Source organism: Pinus tabuliformis, chromosome 9, assembly GCF_031772625.1.
Source record: "Pinus tabuliformis cultivar Carrire ecotype Pingquan chromosome 9, CPIR1, whole genome shotgun sequence".
Taxonomy (NCBI): domain Eukaryota; kingdom Viridiplantae; phylum Streptophyta; class Pinopsida; order Pinales; family Pinaceae; genus Pinus; species Pinus tabuliformis.
In genome coordinates, this window is record NC_142307.1 from 1274069926 (window position 1) to 1274089365 (window position 19440).

The 19440-nt window shown below is 41.0% G+C and overlaps 1 protein-coding gene across 2 annotated transcripts in view; it reads left to right on the forward strand.

The window, feature by feature from the left end:
- Positions 1–19440, forward strand: part of LOC149153200 (uncharacterized) — a 299597-nt gene that overhangs the window by 68033 nt on the left and 212124 nt on the right. For both annotated transcript variants that reach the window (XR_016263081.1, XM_089441328.1), the window contains exons 4-5: positions 9719–9876; positions 10072–10140. Coding sequence is in view for 1 of the 2 variants with exons in the window: in XM_089441328.1 (XP_089297454.1) it covers positions 9746–9876; positions 10072–10140 (200 nt within the window). In the remaining variant the exon portion in view is untranslated. The remainder of the gene's footprint in view (positions 1–9718; positions 9877–10071; positions 10141–19440) is intronic.

A 19440-nucleotide genomic window follows, 5' to 3' on the forward strand; every position in this document is an offset into this window, starting at 1 on the left:
ACTCTAGGCTACTGATTGATTCCCTAGTGTTGATTTGGGGTAGCATCAGACTTTAGCTATGAAAATTGGTGGAGAGGCTAAAGCACATGAAATCTCCAATACCCAGAAATGGTTTGGGCAGATTCTAAACAGTTTGAGAGATATTAAAATAATTAAATTTTTATTGGAGTCCCTAAGTCTAAACTTAGGAAAAATAACATATTATTGTGAATTAATATAAAACTGTGTTAGAAGGGTCCAAAAGTCATGGATCACGCCAGAGTTAATCTTAGCCGTTGATTACGGACTTAATCTTGGCTGTTGAATTGCCAACGAGAAAATTATAAGAGGAGGCTTGAGGGTCACTTGGAGAACACACTGACTTGATCAAGAATTCGATTTTTTTGGGGCAGGGCTTGCTGAGGAAATCGAAGGAGTGATCAGAGTTGTAGCTGAGGGGTAGTGAATACAAAAGCACAGAGGCAGAGAGGGTATCGGGAGCATCAACACAGAAGACGGGAGAGAGGGATGCAGAGTCAGCTAGAGGCCACGCAGAGGCAGCCAGGAGTTGCGCAGTGCCAAAGAGAGCCAGTGTGAGGTTGATGCAGGGCCTCCAGAGGCTGACGCAGGGCGAGTTGGGGTGACATTAGGCCAAAGAGGCAGACGCTGGAGATTTCGTGGCAGATTGGCGCTGAGAGCTGTGGGATTGTTCATCTGGGGCTTTAGCCGTAATATCTGTCTTTGACTGAGAGGTACTACTGCCAAGATCATTCTCTGTTGGGTGAGCTGATTTGGCACCCAGATTGTATTATGAAAATGCTTAATAATAAAACCCTCAGATAGCTGCACCGGTTTTCCCGCATTGGGTTTTTCTGGGGACATTAGTCCAAAAGCTACGGTGTCACTTGTGTGCTTGTTTTCCTTCAGTTGATGATCTCTAATGTGTTGAGCATGTACTTGTATTTATTTTCAGTATTTACATGGTAAATAACTTGTTAATTAAACAGAACAAGTAGGCAGAAATAAATCAAAAAGTACATGAAGGATTTCTAACAGTTAGACTTAGAAATTCCAACATGGTATCACAGTGTGGTTGCAGATACAAGAGAACTGAGGGCATCAGCCGAGTAGAGTAGCAGTAGCAGAAACAACTGTCCCAAGTGACAAAAGCTATTCCTAGCAGAGAAGTAGCAAGGAAGGGGTGACATAGTGCTTGCATCATCAAGTTTCAGCCAGGAGGAGGATCAACGCAATGGTAGAAGGGAGCAGACCTGACCTACGTAGTGCTCGATCATCTTTCTCAGTCAGGAAGGATTGACCTCGTGGCCAGGAGGTGCGGATTTTGCTGATGCCGAGATTGCGCAAAGCCTAGAAGCTCTAACCTTTAGTTTGTTGAAGCATGGGAGGCTGTGGGTAAGTTACGGAGTGAAGCTGGTGGGGTACTGTGGTCAGAACTGCACCTAACAGGGCAAGACCAAGGAGGAGGGAGTTGCTGCTGAGAATTTCTAGCTAAGAAATCCGGATCAGTGGTGCAGCTGCACTAACAATCAGAGTGGGGGCATCTCGACATTGGCAGAGGGGTTTCTAGGAGGGAAATCGAGGCTTAGAGGGAGTCACACCGAGAACTTCCTGAAGGGAAGTAGAGGAGCAGCGGAATGGCGGTGAACGGGGTAAGAGACTAGGACAGACTGGATGGAGCCTCAAACTTCGTAGTCTGGAAGGCTAGAATCTTATCCGTTCTAGTGGAATTGTCTCAAGCACTTCGCCTTGAAGATGATAACGATCCTAGTGGACCCAATTGAGAACGAAAGTACGAGGAGGCAATGGCGAGGGCCAAGAGCATCATCCTTGACGAGGTCAAGGACCATGTAGTACCACATATTGCCGAAAAGGAAACGACAAATGCGATGTGGGAGGCCCTGACGAAATTGTATTTGCATACTTCCGTGCAGAGGAAGATGCTACTAGAAAACCAGTTGCGGTCATAGCAGATGCAGAAGGGAGAATAGATCAACACCTTCCTCGGTCGATTGAAGGAGATCTGGGATCAACTGACTTCCATAAGGGCCATGTCGGATCAAGAATTGATGGTGAGGACAACCCTGCACACAGTCTTAGAAGTTTGGGAGGTGTTTGTCCAGAGCATACTGGGCAGGTCGACCCTTCCAGATTGGGAGGAACTGTGGGCGACTCTTCGCCAAGAAGAGATCAAAAGGCTGACCAAGGCGGGAAGCAGCGGCGAGGGGATCAGAATCAAGAAGGGGGAAGAGGATGATGCTGCCCTATCATCTGAGGGAAAGCAGGAGAAACAGAAGAAGAAGGACCTCTCCAAGGTCAAATGCTTCCACTGTGGGGAACTGGGTCACTATGCGAGCCAGTGTCCAAGGAAGAAGAGCAAGGGAGAGGCCTCCGAGAACAAGGTTGTGCCAGCAAAGGCGAAGAAGGAAGTGGAGACAGATGATGACTGTGCCATGAGTGCTCACACGCCACTTGAGAGGAAGTGGGGAGACATCGAGTTGTAGTCAGATGGACTACAGGCGATGAGGGGCAAGATCCTTGAGGTACCTAGCTTCTTGGATTATACCTTGCTACGGGAGCCCCGAAGAGGAGTAGTGGTCCTGGCAGATGTCAGTAGAGACGGATGCGGATGGAGTGACAGAGGGAGCTATAGTGTAGGATTCCTAGGACAGCGTGAGGTAGCAGTGCAAGATGCATGGAGATGTTGCAACAGCGCAGAAGTTAGAGAAGGGGCACTTGTCAACAACAGAGGGAGTTTCAACATCGAGGGTGTCTCTAGCCTGACAAAGATGTCAGAATTGGGAGATCAGTTACTTACTCCTCTATAACTGAGTTGCAGTGTAATAGTTAACAGTGGCAGTGCTATGGGCAACACGATGCAACATGATGAGAGGGGCTGCCGTACGGATGCAGCAGTGGCAGTGGCAGGGCCATATGTAGCAATACATGATGCAATAGTACGGAGGATGTTGGGCAGCAGGCCTAGCATCAGCACCAAGACCAATGGCGGATGATCAGGGTGATGCTCAGTGAAGAGTATTACTAGAGCACAGTGCTCGCTAAGAGGGAGTGTTGATTTGGGGTAGCACCGGATGTGCTCTAGCCACGAAAATTAGTGGAGAGGCTAAAGCACATGAGATCTCCAATACCCAGAAATGGTTTGCGCAGATTCTAAACAGTTTGAGAGATATTAAAATAATTAATATTTTAATGGAGTCCCAAGTCTAAACTTAGGGAAAATAAAATATTAATGTGAATTAATATAAAACTGTGTTAGAAGGGTCCAAAAGTCATGGATCAAGCCAGAGTTAATCTTAGCCATTGATTAGGGACTTAATCTCGGCCGTTGAATTGTCAATGAGAAAAGTATAAGAGGAGGCTTGAGGGTCACTTGGAGAACACACTGAGTTGATCAAGAATTCGATTTTCTGGGCAGGGCTTGCTGAGGAAATCGAAGGAGTGATCAGAGTTGTCGTTGGGGGGCAGTGAATATAGAAGTAGAGAGGCAGAGAGGGTACCGGGAGCATCAGCGCAGAAGCTGGGAGAGGGACGCAGAGCCAGCTAGAGGCCACGCAGAGCCAGTCAGGGCCCACGCAGAGGCAGCTAGGAGCTGCGTAGTGCCAGAGAGAGCCGGCGTGGGTTACATAGAGGCTCTAGAGGCTGACGCAGGGCGAGTTGGGGTGACACTGGGCCAAAGAGGCAGATGCTGGAGATTTCGTGGGGCAAATTGGAGTTGAGAGCTATGGGATTGCTCATCCGGGGCTTTAGCCGGAATATCTGTCTCTGACTGAGAGGTACTACTGCCGAGATAATTCTCTGTTGGGTGAGCCGGTTGGCACCCAGATTGTATTCTGAAACTGCTTAATAATAAAACCCTCAGATAGCTGCACCGGTTTTCCCGCATTGGGTTTTTCCGGGGACATTAGTCCAAAAACAACGGTGTCACTTGTGTGCACCTCATCCAGCAGTCGGAACAACTGAGACTTCTTTTTAGTGATTGTGTGAAGTAAACTCACAAAGCTTCTGCCATTGTTTCTCTATAACTGAATAACCCTGTGAGGTATTCAGTGATGTATTAAGAATTTGCTATTGCTTAATAATAATAAACCCTCAGTGTTGCTGCACCGGTTTTCCCGCATTGGGTTTTCCTGGGGACTTTTGTCCAAAAATAACGGTGTCTTATGTGTTTGTATTTCCTTGTTCAGTTTCTATGTTTCAGAATCATATTTAAATTGGTGTAGGCTACTTCAATAATTTACTTCAATGTTTCAAGAAGAAATTTGAAATAAGCTTGTAATGTAATTTACAATGTAGGTGAAGTAGATTCAGTTGGTTGCAGTAGGATTCCTGAGATTGTTAGATCTAGGAATCTTCAGATGGTGTCAAAGTTTTTGATGTGAAACAGGGAAGAGCAGATCAAGCACTGAAGCTATGGCCAATTTACCGCAACAAGCAGTAGTTTGAATCCCTTGAGGGATTGCGCAGTTCTAGCCAGGAGGGTTATATTTTCATGGGTGTCTCTCTTTGAGTGAGCTGACAGAGAGGTAAGGTTGTCGGATCAAGAATTCGCCGAGGCATAGGGAGCTACGCAGAGCCACGTAGAGCCATGCAGAGCTAGAAGGACACAGTTTTCTGCAAGCTGAGTGTTGGGCAGAAAATCCGTCAGAAGGAGGAAGTAGATCACATAGTGAGGGAATACTTCCTTGGTAATTTCTTGCTGAGAAAATCAGTGTTTCTCATTTGCTGAGCAACAGAGGAGAAACATACTTACCAGTTCCATCAGGGAGTCTGTAAGCCAGTCTTGAAGCTACGCAGTATGGAGAAAGAGAGAGTTGTTCGACATTTTTCAGAGGATATTGCAACCAGTGGCTTGAGGGATCAGGACAGGTTGGACAGGGCTTCCAACTATGCCATCTGGAAGGTTAGAATGGCTTTCCTTCTAGATGAACATGCCCTCAAGACGCATGTTGATAATGTGGTAGCTGAACTTGCGGATGCAGATCCGCTAAAGAAGTACAAGGCTGAGATGTTTAAGGCCAAAAGGATGATCCTGGATGGAGTCAAGGATCACGTGGTGTGCCGCGGTTCTAGCAAAGGAACTACTAAGGAGATGTGGGATGCCTTGGCCACATTGTATCAGGGATCTTCCGAGCAGCGAAAGATGTACTTAGAACAAAAGTTGAGGTCTGTGCAGATGCAGAAGGGAGAACGTGTGGATCCATTCCTCACGAAACTGAAGGAGACCCGTGATGAGTTGTCGGTTGTGGGGCACACACCTCAAGATTTAGAGTTAGTGAGACTGGCTCTAAATTCCATCTCGGATGAATGGAAAGTCTTTGTCCAGAGTATCCTGGGCAGAGCAACATTTCCAAATTGGGACGAGATGTGGGGAGCTCTGAAACAAGAAGCGCTGAGGAGAGACCTGCTCAAGGTCAAACTTGACGGGAGCAGCAACAACAGTGGGTTGAAGCCCAAAGTAGAGGAGGAGGATAACACATCCCTTGCATCGAAGGGACTACAGGGGAAACATAGATGAAAGGAGGATGTCTCCAAGGTGAAGTGCTTTAGAGGTGGCGAGATGGGCCACTCCTTTGAAGAAAAAGGACTAGGATGAGAAGCATGATCCTAAAGTTGCAGCCGCAAAAATTGAATAGGAGGAGGAGTTTGCTATGACAACCAAGATACCTCCAGGGGGGAGGTGGGCTGATATTGAACTGTAGTTCGATAGAGCTACAAATGGGCAGGATCCTTGAGGAGCCCACCTGTTGGATCATCACCTTGCTACGGGAGCCCATGATCAGTAGTAGTGGGATGGAGGAGTTTTCAGTTGGTGCCATGGAGTGTTGATTCGACAGATGCAGTGGTTAGTAGCGCCAAAATGTGAGTAGTGCAGAGCAGGGACGCAGCAGTGCGAGGAGGCACAGTGTAGAGCTTCAACAGTGCAGTGGCTTCTGAAGACAGCATGGGACTAGCAACAGTCAGGCTTTTAGCACTGTGGTGTTATCAATGGCAGTGCTAGCAGCATAATAGATACAACATTTGGGAGGGAGCTGCAGTACAGATGTAGCATTGGTAGTGTCAAAGGCAGAAGTACAGTAGCAGCAACAACGCAGTAATTGGTGGACAGCATGTTAGAGATCAACAATGCAGAGGACAATGCTTCAGAGTCAGAGAAGTATGCAGTAGCAATGTATTGCTAGAGCACATTCCTCTCTAAGAGGGAGTGTTGATTTGGGGTAGCATCGTATGTGCTCTAAGCCTCAAATTTTGCAGGGAGGCTTGGGCATATGTATTCCAAAGAACCCAAAAATTGTTTTGGGAAGTTCCACCAAGAGACGATTGTATTAAAATAATTAATATTTTTAATGGGGTTCCTAAGTCTAAATTTAGGAACATTAAAATATTAATGGGTATTAATCTAATTGTGGGTGAATCTTCTAGATAAAGACGAAGATCAAGTCAAAACGATTTGAGCCTTTGATTATGATTTAATCTAGGCCGTTGGTTGTCCAACAAGAAGATATAAGAAGGGGCTTGAGGGTCATTTGGAAAATACACTAAGAGATCAATGAAATTGATTTTCTGAAGTGAGAAGTTCTTAGGAGGAAAATCGATTGAGGAGATTTCTTGTAGCAGAGGGGCAAAGATAGCAGCTTTCAGAGAGAGAGATTCTCAGCCGGAGAATCATCAAGAGAGAGAGGCAAAAAGTGATCTAGTAGCCTTGATGTTGACGTTGATGCAGGGCCAAAAGGGCCACGTAGAAGAAGTGCAAAGGGAGAGAGAGAAAGTCGAAAGTTAGAGCAGAGGGTCAGCTTCAACAGCCGGAAGCCGAGGTGTGAGACCGGGAGGCTGAGAGCAGTGACTCTAGGCTATTGATCGATTCCGCAGTTGGGTGATGTTGTGCCTAAGAGGGTTGACGCTGGGACAACATAGAGGCAACGCAGATCCTACCAGGGGCACCTCATCTAGTAGCCGGAATAGCTGGGACTTTTTCTCTCAGTGATTGTGTGAGGTAAACTCACAAAGCTTCTGCAAATATTTCTCTTTGTAACTGAATAACCCTATGAGGTATTCAATGATGTATTCAGAATTTGCTACTGCTTAATAATAATAAACCCTCAGAGCTACTGCACCGGTTTTCCCGCATTGGATTTTTCCGGGGACTTTTGTCCAAAAATAACGGTGTCCTATGTGTTTGTATTTCCTTGCTCCGTTTCTATGTTTCATAATCATATTTAAATTGGTGTAGGTTGCTTCAATAATTTAATTTACAATCTAGGTGAAGTAGATTCAGTTGGTTGCAGTAGGATTCCTGAGATTGTTAGATGTAGGAATCTTCACAGAAATATTATGTTGAAGAGTTTTGAAATTTGAAGCCTCCAACATTTTAGAAGCATGCCATTATATGTAGGATAGTCTCAAGACTTGTGAAAGTGATAGAGAAATGTCCATGTTTCCATTTTCATGACCATGTACACTTTGTTCTAATTGATTTATTTGGATTGACATGGCATTCCTACTCTTCCTATTTAAATTAGTTCCTTGAACCTATAAGGAGTGAGATCTCTCAAGACTTGTGAAAGTGAAAGAGAAATGTCCATGTTTCCATTTTCATGACCAAGTACACTTTGTTCTAATTCATTTATTTGGATTGACATAGCATAGCTAATCTTCCTATTTGAATTAGTTCTTTGAAACTATAAGGAGTGAGATCATGTTTGTCTATAAACATCATATATATCTCTTCTCTTCTTTAAAATGCTCAAATACTCATGTTTCATTTATCTTGTCCAAAGAAACCTATATATTATAAGATTTTTGATGTGATCGAGTTTTATGACTTAAGTTCAATAATTTTTAAAATCTGCAGTGACATATTTTGGTGGTGTAGGGGCTTGGGAGTTGTATAACCTCATTTAGCATCATGGTATCATTCTTAAGCATGTCAATTTCATTCACAAACTCATGGGGAGGAGACAAAGTGTTGATCTCTCTTCTCTTCTTGTGTATTGTCGCACATTGGTCCCCAGTGGCATATAAGTCCAAACATACCATTATCCTTATGCCAATGGGGCAAACAAAAAGGGAGTGGTGTCTCCCAACATAATCGTTGATTGGTCACTGGGTGGGTATGCTTGTTTGCTCAGTGTTTCCTTCCTTTGTGGAACATATTGTGTGGATGTGTGCCTGTGAAACAATGGTTGGATATATACCTTATGGCAACTTGTAGAATCTGGGTGAGTATGCTTGTTTGCTCAGTCTTCCCTTCTTTTGTGGGACATATTGTGTGGATGTGTCTTTGTGAAACAATGGTTGGATATATACCTTATGGCAACTTGTAGAAGCTGGGTGAGTATGCTTGTTTGCTCAGTCTTCCCTTCCTTTGTGGGACATATTGTGTGGATGTGTCTTTGTGAAACAATGGTTGGATATATACCTCATGGCAACTTAGCTTCTACGACCATAAAATCTCCTCTACTCTCTCTAGTGTCTTGAACTTCCTAGTAGTCAGGGGTAAAGAAAGCTGCAATTTTCTTATTTTTCTTTCTTAGATATGAATGCGTGGGGACTCATTTTTATTTAATGGATGCCATGGAAAGAGAAAAGCAAGAAGAGTTCAGAGATAAATTCACAAGAAGCACAACTATTGAAGACCTTTAGAAAAGAAAATCAAACCCACTAGCTTGGAAAAATGTGGCATCAAATATTGAGACACAGCATTTGGTAGGACCATGGTCCATGACCTCAAAAAGCCCTACCTAGGAATGAGCTTCTATCCACCTCAATTTTCTTTGAAATCAGATTTGCTTGCTTCAATTTATGTTGTAATCTCTATAAGAAATAGTGCTTCAAGAAAACCCATCCTATTTCGACACGATCCAAATAAAAAATCACACAAAAAACAAAATTGACTAGCACTAGATGAGCCAGCACTATGATAAGTTTCTGGGGTCAACATTGTGTTACTTGCCTGCAAGCAGTGTGGTGATCAGGCTTGTATCAGTGTGGAGACTCGGGTTCAAACGTTCTCCCCACAAGTGGGTGTTGATGAGGCTAGGTGCAAGTCATGGTTGACATTGATGACATAGATATGGCCTTCACAACATGACAACTTAAGCAAGATAGACCTTATAGGGTGTATCTCTGAAAAAAAAAACATTGTTTTACCAGGGAAAAGCTTCAGTATCTTTAAGGTAGAGCTCCATTTTGATAGTATGTGTAAATAGAGTTTGTAATTGAGGTAAGTCAGGAGATGACCATTGTCCTTGATTATATGGAATGCTGGCAGTCTTCAGATATCTTATTTCGATATTTTTTACTGCTACTACGACAGATTTTGGATTGAAGATGTCTTTTGTAGACTTTGTTATTTTTCACATATGGACTTTCCATTCCATTGATTGCTCTTAGTCATTTGAAGATGTTAGCTTTATTGATAGTTTTTGTTTCAGCATTTCAATAAGATAATTTTTTTGGTACTTTCTCCTTTCCTTTATATATAGTTCCCAAGTTTCTCTTGTATACACTCAACTTTTGATTGTCTCAATCTGCTTGTCCTAATTGTTTAGATTTTGGTATACTGGTCAATATTTCCCCCCTTGCATTACCAGATTTAAAGTGGGCATGTTTCTTTGATACGAAGAACTTGTACATGACCTGAATAGCTAGGCAAAGGCTGCCATTTTTGTGAAGGACAAAATTGATTTCTTCTTTTTTGTAGGATCTTTATGCAATACAAATTGTCAAAATGCGTTACCCAGGTGTGAAACACTTGGGAGATATAAAAAAAATAAAGAGGAGCAACATCAAAGATAATGTTGATCTCATAGTAGGTGGCTGCCCATGTCAAGATTTGAGTTGTTTGGGGAAGAGAGCAGGGTAAGATGCTACTCTTTAGAACCTGTAGATCCTTTATTTCACTTTGAGAAAAATATGATCAATTTTTATTGTTGAATTTTGTTGTTAATGATGTTGGTGCACTGTTTGTCATGTGGCTAGTCCAATTAGTATGTTGTCATATTATTGATGCCTAGGGGGGTGCTCATACTGTTTTTATGTTACTTTGATTGACAGGCTTCATGGAGATCGAAGTAAGCTTTTCTTTGACCTTCTTCGCATGTTGAAGATATTTCAACCTACTTGGTAATTACTAGTTCTTTAAACTTTTTTTAACATATTCCATTTTTATGTAGCAGAAGTATCCTTGAGCATGGAAAGGTTAAAGAAGAGAATATAAGTATATTTGATAGTAGTTCATTATGAAGAAAACCAGAGCAAATTCACTAGGTAGATATCACATACATTAATACTCTCTTAACAATACTATGAGTTGGAATGTCTAGTGTTCGTCAGATCAGTTTTGTTGAAGGCTACCTTGGCAAGGTATTAATGTTACAATATATGAGGTGTGCTATATTTCAGTTTTTGTGTTGACAGCTATACAAAGTTACACAATCTAAAGCATGGCAATGTAACATCATTGCCAATCTTCTTGGCACTTTCAGTGGATTTTTTTTTGTGCAGGGTCACTATGTTTTTTTGTTTTATCTATAGATGTCTACAAGGAAAAAATACCATTAGAACAGCTTACAATAGGAGATCCTCCAAAACTGTGGACTTAATTTGAATGTTGGAGAATCATAACACATTTCTTTTTTTTTTTTTTACTTTTTTTCTTTAATGATTGTTATTAAATTAATGGAAAAATTTGTATCTATTAGAAAGTGGAATCATTTTTTATGTTGAAATTATTTTTGTATTAGCTTGATTGGCTTGACCATTCCTATTTCATATAATTTTTTATCCGGTTAACATCTTGTTAACTCTCCTAGTGATCTCTTTGTTTGATATCTTTAGCCAGATTGATGTAACACGTATTGTAAGTTGTATATTTGTGTAAACTTATGCTTCCATTTTTACTATTCACCTATGTTATTGCCCTAACCTAGTAGGTTAAAATGTCATTAGCTTGCTTTCATTATGGATATATCTTAATGACTGTAATTTCTTCTGTAGATCATGCTTGGTATTTTAGTCTTGTGATTTTTTGGACTAGTTCATAAATAAGGGAACATTATTGTAGTTAACACGATAGAGAAAACTGAATGCAAATTGATAGACATTTTTATTTATTTCTTCCATCCTTTCTTTGTATTACTATGTATTTATTTACGGCTGTGTTGTTGTGTAACCACAACTCATTATTGTATATATGTACCAAATAATGAGGACCCCTTTATTTTGAATTTTTGATGTGTATATTTCTTTCAAATCGAAAATTTGGATAAAAATCCCCTAAACAAAGCTCACATAAGGGAAAACCCCAAATTTCATCATGATATCTTTTTTTTGCTTAAGCAAGAGTCTTACCTTCTAATTCATTAAAGTGTAAAATGCATTACATAATGTACACCAGTTCACAAGGAACTCTGATTTTAGTGAAAAACCCAAAACTACAATTTGCCCAGCCCAAGGCCTATGTCCCGCCCCTTACACACCACACTTCTACCCCTTAATAGGAATACAAAGCCTCCAAATTGTCAAACCACTAACAGCGAACTCCCTAGACCAAAAAGGCACCTCCAAAGCTAAGAGCGCGGGTCGGAAAAACTCCCAAACCTGGAAAGCCGTCAAGAACCCATTGTCTTTAATCCCAGCCGTAGGATAATCCCAGCCGTAGGATCGTCCCGATCCATCCAACGGAAAACTGGGGGTATTGCGGCCAACAAACGATCCCGGCAACACATAAATCCTCTCTTTCCCTCCGCGCCTATGCCTGGACCCATGAACGAAACTACATCCGCCCTTCAACCATGCTGCTGGCAAATTGCTACTCCCCCTTTGTTTCCCCCTGGGCTCTCTGGGAAAATTCTTTACTTGGCTGCGTGGGTCGAAAAAAGTGAGCCGCCCAAAACCAATCGTTCCATGCAGAAAAAAGCTACCCATGCAAAAACAAAGTCAACAGGACCTAGCCTCAAAGTCCCTGTCCTCTTTCGCTTGCTCATGACGATTTTTGACTCTGCACTGAGGCCACTCTTGCCACTTCATTGTTACCCTGATATCAGAACAAGTCACCCCTTGGTTGGCCAGTAGGTTTGCCAGTTTATTGGCTTTTCTGCGAACATGGTTAAAACTAACTGTGCGAAGTCCCTGGAGGTGACCCTGAATTCTCTGGAAAACCTAGATTAGCCTCCAGTGTTTTGAAACTTTCTCCGGCCCTGTTCCACAACTGATTCTTTTCACTGAGTTAATGATTAATTCAGAGTCTGCTTCTATAATCACATTCGATTAGTTGTCCTGCTTCAGAAACTCTAAACATTGCTCCATAGCCATTAGTTCCACTATGTTATTGGTATCTTTCCTAAATGGCCATGGGAGATGGAGATAATACCTCCTCTTTCATCCCTTAACACTGCACTATAACCAGCTGTGCCCGGGTTGCCTTTAGAAGCTCCATCAATAAATACCCTTCTGGGGGGGATACCAGACATCTTTCTTCGTATTTATTGAGATTACTTGCCTTTCCAGGCATTGAGGAATGAGCACCTGAATACCCAACTGCCTGAGAATTCAAATATGCCTCTGAAGGAGGATTTTTAGGATAATTCCGCACTGTGGTTCCTACTGTCTCCTTTAGCTATTTTAAGATCAACTCAAAAAGGAAATGAGGGGGTTTCTTTTCTTCTTTAAATATTCTCTTGTTCCTTTCTTTCCAAATATTCCATATGATAAAACTTGGTGTTAGGGCCCAGGCTGAGTTAAGCCATTCATAATCCGAAAAGTTTCTTCTCCAATTATTGAGGGTGTTAATAATACTCCCTTTGTCTCTGTCGGATTGCCGAAAAATGATGGCAAAAGTATCCCATAGCCAAGAGGTGAAGATGCAGCTATTGAGTAAATGTTCCATTGTCTCCTCTTGAACTTCACAAAGCTAGCATCTAGAAGGCCCCAGAACCCCCCCCCTCCTAATATTATCCCAAGTCAAGATTTTTTTGTGATGAACTAACCACATAAAGAGCTTGATCTTCATCCACCCTTGGTGCCTCCATAGGTTTGGCCAAGTCTTATCCGGCATAAGGGAATTCAACTTAAGAAGAATTCCTTTTGCCTCCTTAAAATTAAAGGTACCCTCATTATTATTGCCCCATCTTAGCTGGCCTTGCCCTTCTGTTACTAAGATCTTCCTATGATCCAACATTCTCCTTAGTATTTCTGCTTTTCTTTTCAAGGGGCTCTCCTCTCTGCAATCGATGTTTTTCCAGATTCTCCACTTTTCTGTATGCTGAGTATGCTCCCAGAAGTCCTTTACCTTAATTAATCCTTGCATATTTGTCTCGTGCTTAAGGTCTAAAAAGTCCTCTTTCAGCAGTATTGGTTCTTGTTGCCACTTATCCTCCCAGAATAGAGCTAGGTTTCCCTCTCTGATTTCCCAGAAACTATTTTCTTGTACTAGGCTTCTGTTCTCCCAGGTTTTGTTCTAGATGTATGAGCCTTTTATATTTCCAGACATTCTTATGAGATCACTAGTTTGCCAGGAGCTAGCATATTTTTCCTTCTAGATATTTGCCCATTGGGCTTTTGGATTTTGAACCCAACGCCACCAAAGTTTGGCCCCTAAAACATTGCTAAGAATTTCTTGATCATCCAAGCCTAGGCCTCCGCGTTTCTTAGGCCTACAGATTTTTTCCCGAGAAACTAAGGCCCACTTTTTCCTTGTTTCCTCCTTACCCCACAGAAAATCTCTTTGGATGTTTCTGAGCTGCTGTAAGACCCCTTTAAGAGCTGGGAGGGCTGATAGCATGAAAACCGGGATAGCTTGCAGAACTGCCTTTATGAGAACCAGCCTACCGGCTAGGTTTAAAGATTTGATGGTCCATTTTTTAACTTTGTCCTACAACTTATTGATCGATGGTTCCCATATGCTTTTATGCATTGGTTTAGCAGTAAAAGGGATTCCCAAATATTTTTAGGGGAGGGAATCCCTTTGAAAGCCTAGAATTCTAGAAATATTTCTCTGAATCGCAATATTGGTATTAAAGAAAAAGATTTTTGATTTGGAGAGATTAACTTCCATACCTGTGGCCATGGAAAAGACGTTCAGGATTTGTTTATATGCTGTAGCTTCTTTGACTGTGGGGATTCCCTGTAGCATTGTATCATCTACAAATTGTTGATGAGTTAGAGCCTGACCATTCTCAGTTAGTTGAAGGCCATTAATCTTACCTGTTACTTTAGCATGCTTGATGGACCTACCAAGTCTTTCCATCATGAGAATGAAAATAAATGGAGAGAGTGGATCTCCCTTGTCTGAGGCCTCTGGAAGGACTAAAAATCTCAGAGGGAGAGCCATTCACCAAAATTGAAAAGCTGGAGGAAGTTACTAAGGCCATAACCCACCTGACACAATTATGATCAAAACCAAAAGCAATAAGTACTCTCTTCATATAGGTCAAGTTTACCTTATCATAAGCTTTGGCTATATCTAATTGCATAATCATTCCAGCCTGCCTTTTGCTACTTAACGAGTGAACCACCTCTTGGGCTTGAATGATGTTGTCTAAAATTTGTTTGCCTTCCACATAACCGGATTGTTCTCCTGAAATTAGGGTAGGAAGCAGAGGTCTAAGTCTATTAGCCACTACTTTGGATATTATCTTGTAAACCACATTGCATAGAGCTATGGATCTAAACTTATCCGGCGTTTGAGCAATATTCTACTTAGGGATAAGGGAGATGAAGGAGGTATTGAGCACTTTCAAAATAGTTCTGTTCAACCTGGAATCCTCCACTACATTCAAAATATCATGTTTAACAATATTCCAGCATGATTTAAAAAAATCCACATTGAAACCATCCAGGCCTGGTGCTTTTCCATTCCGCATTTCTTTGAGGACATCCCCTACCTCCTCTTCAGAAACTGGCATATTTAGATTGAAATTGCCCTCTCTGGATATTAGCTTTGGTATGTTTCTAGTTACATCACTGATGGACTGTTCTCTGTCTGAATTATTTTCCTGCGCAATTCTTTGGAAGTGCTGAACTAACATAGCTTCAATATTCTCATCGGAGGTGAGAATTTCCCATCTTTGTTCTTAATTGAAGATATTCTGTTGTGCGTTCTATTCGCCATGGTGGATCTGTGAAAAAATTTCGTGTTACGCTCCCCTTCTTTTAGCCATTGAACCCGAGACTTTTGTCTCCAAAAAATTTCCTCTTGTTTACACAGATTATCCCATTCTTGATGATATTTGTCCACTTGGTTACTTTTATCTCTATCAAATCCATCCTTGATCAGAGCTTGGTTGAGAACCTTCATTTTGTTTTCAACAGATTTTTTTCCACAAATATTGCCAAAATCATTTCTGTTCCATTCCTTTAGTCTGAGTTTGATATGTTTTAATCTTTTATGGAGAACAAACATTCTTGTTCCCTGAATCTGTAAATCTTCTGACCACCATTTTTTAATATTGTTGATGAACTCTGGGTGGGAGAGCTAGATATTTTCAAATCTGAAAGGTCTGTTTTTGAGAGTACCTATACCTTTGATCTCCAGTTGAACCGGCCAGTGATTTGAGCCTCCAAAGGGGAGAACTTCCACTATTACTTCCTTATTTGTTAGCATAAGATCCTCTGAGATAATGAATCTGTCTAACTTTGAGGCTACCTGAGACTCTCCTCCTCTTTTATTATTCCAAGTAAAGAGGCCAGTATTCGTTTCAGTATCAACAAGGTTCATATTGTCTATAAAGGTTTGAAACTCTAAAGAGTCTTTACTTAGAGTTCTGATTCCTCCTTTTTTCTCCGAAAGAGATTTGATCATGTTGAAGTCCCCTCCCATGATCCAAGGTATTCCTGCCTGTCTGTCCCTGAGATCCACCAGGGAATCTAGAAACCTGAGTTTGTCGTCTATTCTTTGAGGGCCATATACATTTGTGACCGGATAGGTGTACCTGTGTCCTACAGGTTGAATAACTACTGATAAATAGTTCTTGGTTGCCTCAGCATCTATTATGCTAATATTTTGAGGGTTCCAAAGAGTGAGAATTCCCCCCGCTGTATTCTCTGCTTTAACTTCTAGAAACTCAAATCTACTGAGCCATTTGCTATGGATTTGTCTTAATTTTTGAATGGAACATTTCATTTCTTAGATAATGATTATATACGACATTTCTTGCTTCATCCTATTACTAAGCATTCTCTGCTTTCTCTTACTCCCTAGACCTCTGATATTCCAAGATGTAAACTTCATAATTAAAGATTTGTAAAGGAGTAGCTGGATAGATCTTTCATCTTACCTGAATCTATCATTAGCTTGCCACACTTTATCAAGAGTTCATTCTGCTTTTTCCTGCCTCTTTTCTTACCTGGGTTTCTTATTGCTAGTCCCAAAGTTGTTTTCATCGTCTTCACCCCTCTGTTATCCTGCTTGTCTATATTTTTTCCTTTCTCCAATGCATTAGCCTGCGTTTTCCATAAAAACAACTGCTGTATTCTATTGAGCTCTTCTTAAGGTATCGAATCTACTCCTCCCATAGTTCCCTGAATCAAGAACCCTTCCAGATCTAGGTTTTCTTTATCAAGAATCTCATGTAGCTCATGGTCCTCCAGGTCCATTTCACTCTGGGTCATTTCCTGATCCATCTCAAGTTCTGTTTCACTCATCATGGTTTCTTTCTGATACTCAGTTTCCTGTGTTTGTTCACGTTCTTCTTCTTTTTTCTTTTCCCCAGGATTTCCTTCCATTATTTGATCTTCTTTTGTAATCTCTTGGTCTTCCTCAAGAAATTGGAACTTATTTTGACTGACCTTTCGCCCTTCATCTTGATGTTGCTTTGGTCCTCTTTTGATGCCTTTTCCTCGATTTACCACTTTCTGGAAGCTATCCGTTTCCTTCGTTGTGTTAGCCTTGCTGTTATTTACCACTCTACCGAGTGGACAGTCTCTAAATAGATGCCCATGTTCATGACATCTACGACATCTGAATGGAATATGCTCATAGTCTACTGTTTGCACCCATTCTTCATCAAAAACTTCCAAGATCACTTCATCTGGTAGAGCTCCTGATAGATCCTAGAAACACACTTCCTAGCAAAGGAAGTGTATTTCCATCTTCTTGTGGCTTCAGAAGCTTTGACAAAACGACCTAATTTATTGCCTATGGCTGTTAACGATTCATTTTGCCAGTAATCAAGAGGTAAAGAATAGAGTCTTACCCAGATTGGTACCGAAGTAAAAGTCTCACGTTCTGGGACAAAATTCATCATCCATGGCCTCATGTAGAGTCCAACTGCTGCATAGAAGTAGGGTCCTCCTTCAAATACTCTGTCCTTGTCTTCAATGTTCGTGAACACTACAGTGAAGAATCCCTTTGACCCAAGATGAAGGTCAATGCTCCCTTTAGGTTTCCAGTGATATTTGATCCATGTTTGTAATGCTTTTTCAGTGGGTCATAGTCCCATGAACTTACAGATAATAGCATATGTCCGCATGTGATCCCTGTGCGCTTGCAGAGCAGGATCGTTTAAAATAACTTTGGGTGTGATCTCAGCTTTGGGTTTGCAGGGTCCCTTTTGTTTTTTGTCTTTAGCTCCTTGTTTTTTGTCTTCTACCTCCTTGTCCTTTGTGCCATTGTTTTCCTTAGTTTTGGCTTCTACTGTCTAGCATTTTCTAGAGGTTTCTTACCTCTACTAGCAACGGCCTTCTTGTAGGAGGGAGTGGCACTCCCTCCTCTGCGACCCTCCATGAGGAACACTGTCTGCAACTCATTGAAACCCTTGTTGTTCGTCTTTGCTATTCCGCTCTGCCCTGTCAGTTTTACTCTCACTCTCAAACCGATCCAAATTTCGCCCAAATTCGAATTTCATCATGATATCAGATACGTTTTTCATGATTTTTAAAATTGTGTTGATATATCAATATGTGGTTATAATTGAGAAATTAACACTTGCTAGTTGGATCTGATATTGTATAATGGACCTTGAGTTTTTATTTAATATTCGAAGTTCGAACTACAAACTTGATATCGATATTCATTTTTTTCATCAAATTATTTAGTTTTGTATTGGATGTTATTAACGACACTTAATGACACTTGATGGAGGATTTTTCACCACCTGATATCGGGTATCAGAGATCCATTTCACATCTATGTTAACTTTCGATATCCAATAACCCAATATCAGGGGTACTGCATATTGGGTATTGGCGACATCCTTTAAAATGTTAGACTTAACAAAACCCCGATATGGCGATATGGTACCTCAACATGCCGCTTTAGACCTAATGCTGACATGTCATCTCACATATGGCTATGTTGATGTGTCAGTGGCACATCACTCAAATTCCACCCTTTTGGTGATTATTTATCCTTATCTGGAAGACATGTGCCATCCAAGTATCACCACTGTTGAGAAATCCTTAGGGTAGCATAATTAGGGTTTTGTTAATTTGATTTCTCTTTCTTTGACACTTTCTTGTGATGATTTGTATTAATTCATTTTTGCAATTATTATATCCTTATCATCAAGACAAATGCCAAACAATGAAGATCGCAAACACAACAAATAACTTAAGATGTAGGCACTCAACTAGGGCAAAACCCCTCTTCTAGGGTAAAACCTAGAAATTCTTCTCTTCTTTAAGGACCAAATCAAATGAGACAACCAAGAGGTCTTTCTCTTGGTCAAAGGGTCTTGGTTGTCTCATTTGATTTGGTTCTAAAGGAAGAGGAGAATTTTTGGGTTTTCCCCTAGAAGAGGGGTTTTTCCCTGGCTGAGAGCCTATATCCTATCTCCTTGTTGTTTTGATCTTCATGAATTTATGTTTTGGTAGTTGCTTGATGATAAGAATAAAAATAAGAAGACATAAAAGAAGTTATTAAGATTGCAAATAAATCACAAGTAATTATCGAGATAAGAAAATCTTTCTTCCTTTCTGATTTTCTAGCATGGTATCTAAGCTAAGGTGAAATATGAGAGGAAAAAGGTAGCTTGAATATCTATAATTATCATCATCTTTTGAAGAATTCCATTTGCAAAAAAGAAGGAATTTTTGAGGAGCATCCACATTATCATGTTGAAGGAGTAATAGAAGCAACACTTTCCAAGCACCTAGATAATGATTTGAGGATCCAAAGTAGAACAAAAGAAGTTTCCTCTTTAATTTTTCATATCATTGTCTCCTAACTACAGGTAGTCTAAGCTAAGGTGAAATATGAGAGGAAAAAGGTAGCTTGAATATCTATAATTATCATCATCTTTTGAAGAATGCCATTTGCAAAAAAGAAGGAATTTTTGAGGAGCATCCACATTATCATGTTGAAGGAGTAATAGAAGCAACACTTTCCAAGCACCTAGATAATGATTTGAGGATCCGAAGTAGAACAAAAGAAGTTTCCTCTTTAATTTTTCATATCATTGTCTCCTAACTACAGGTAGAGTCACC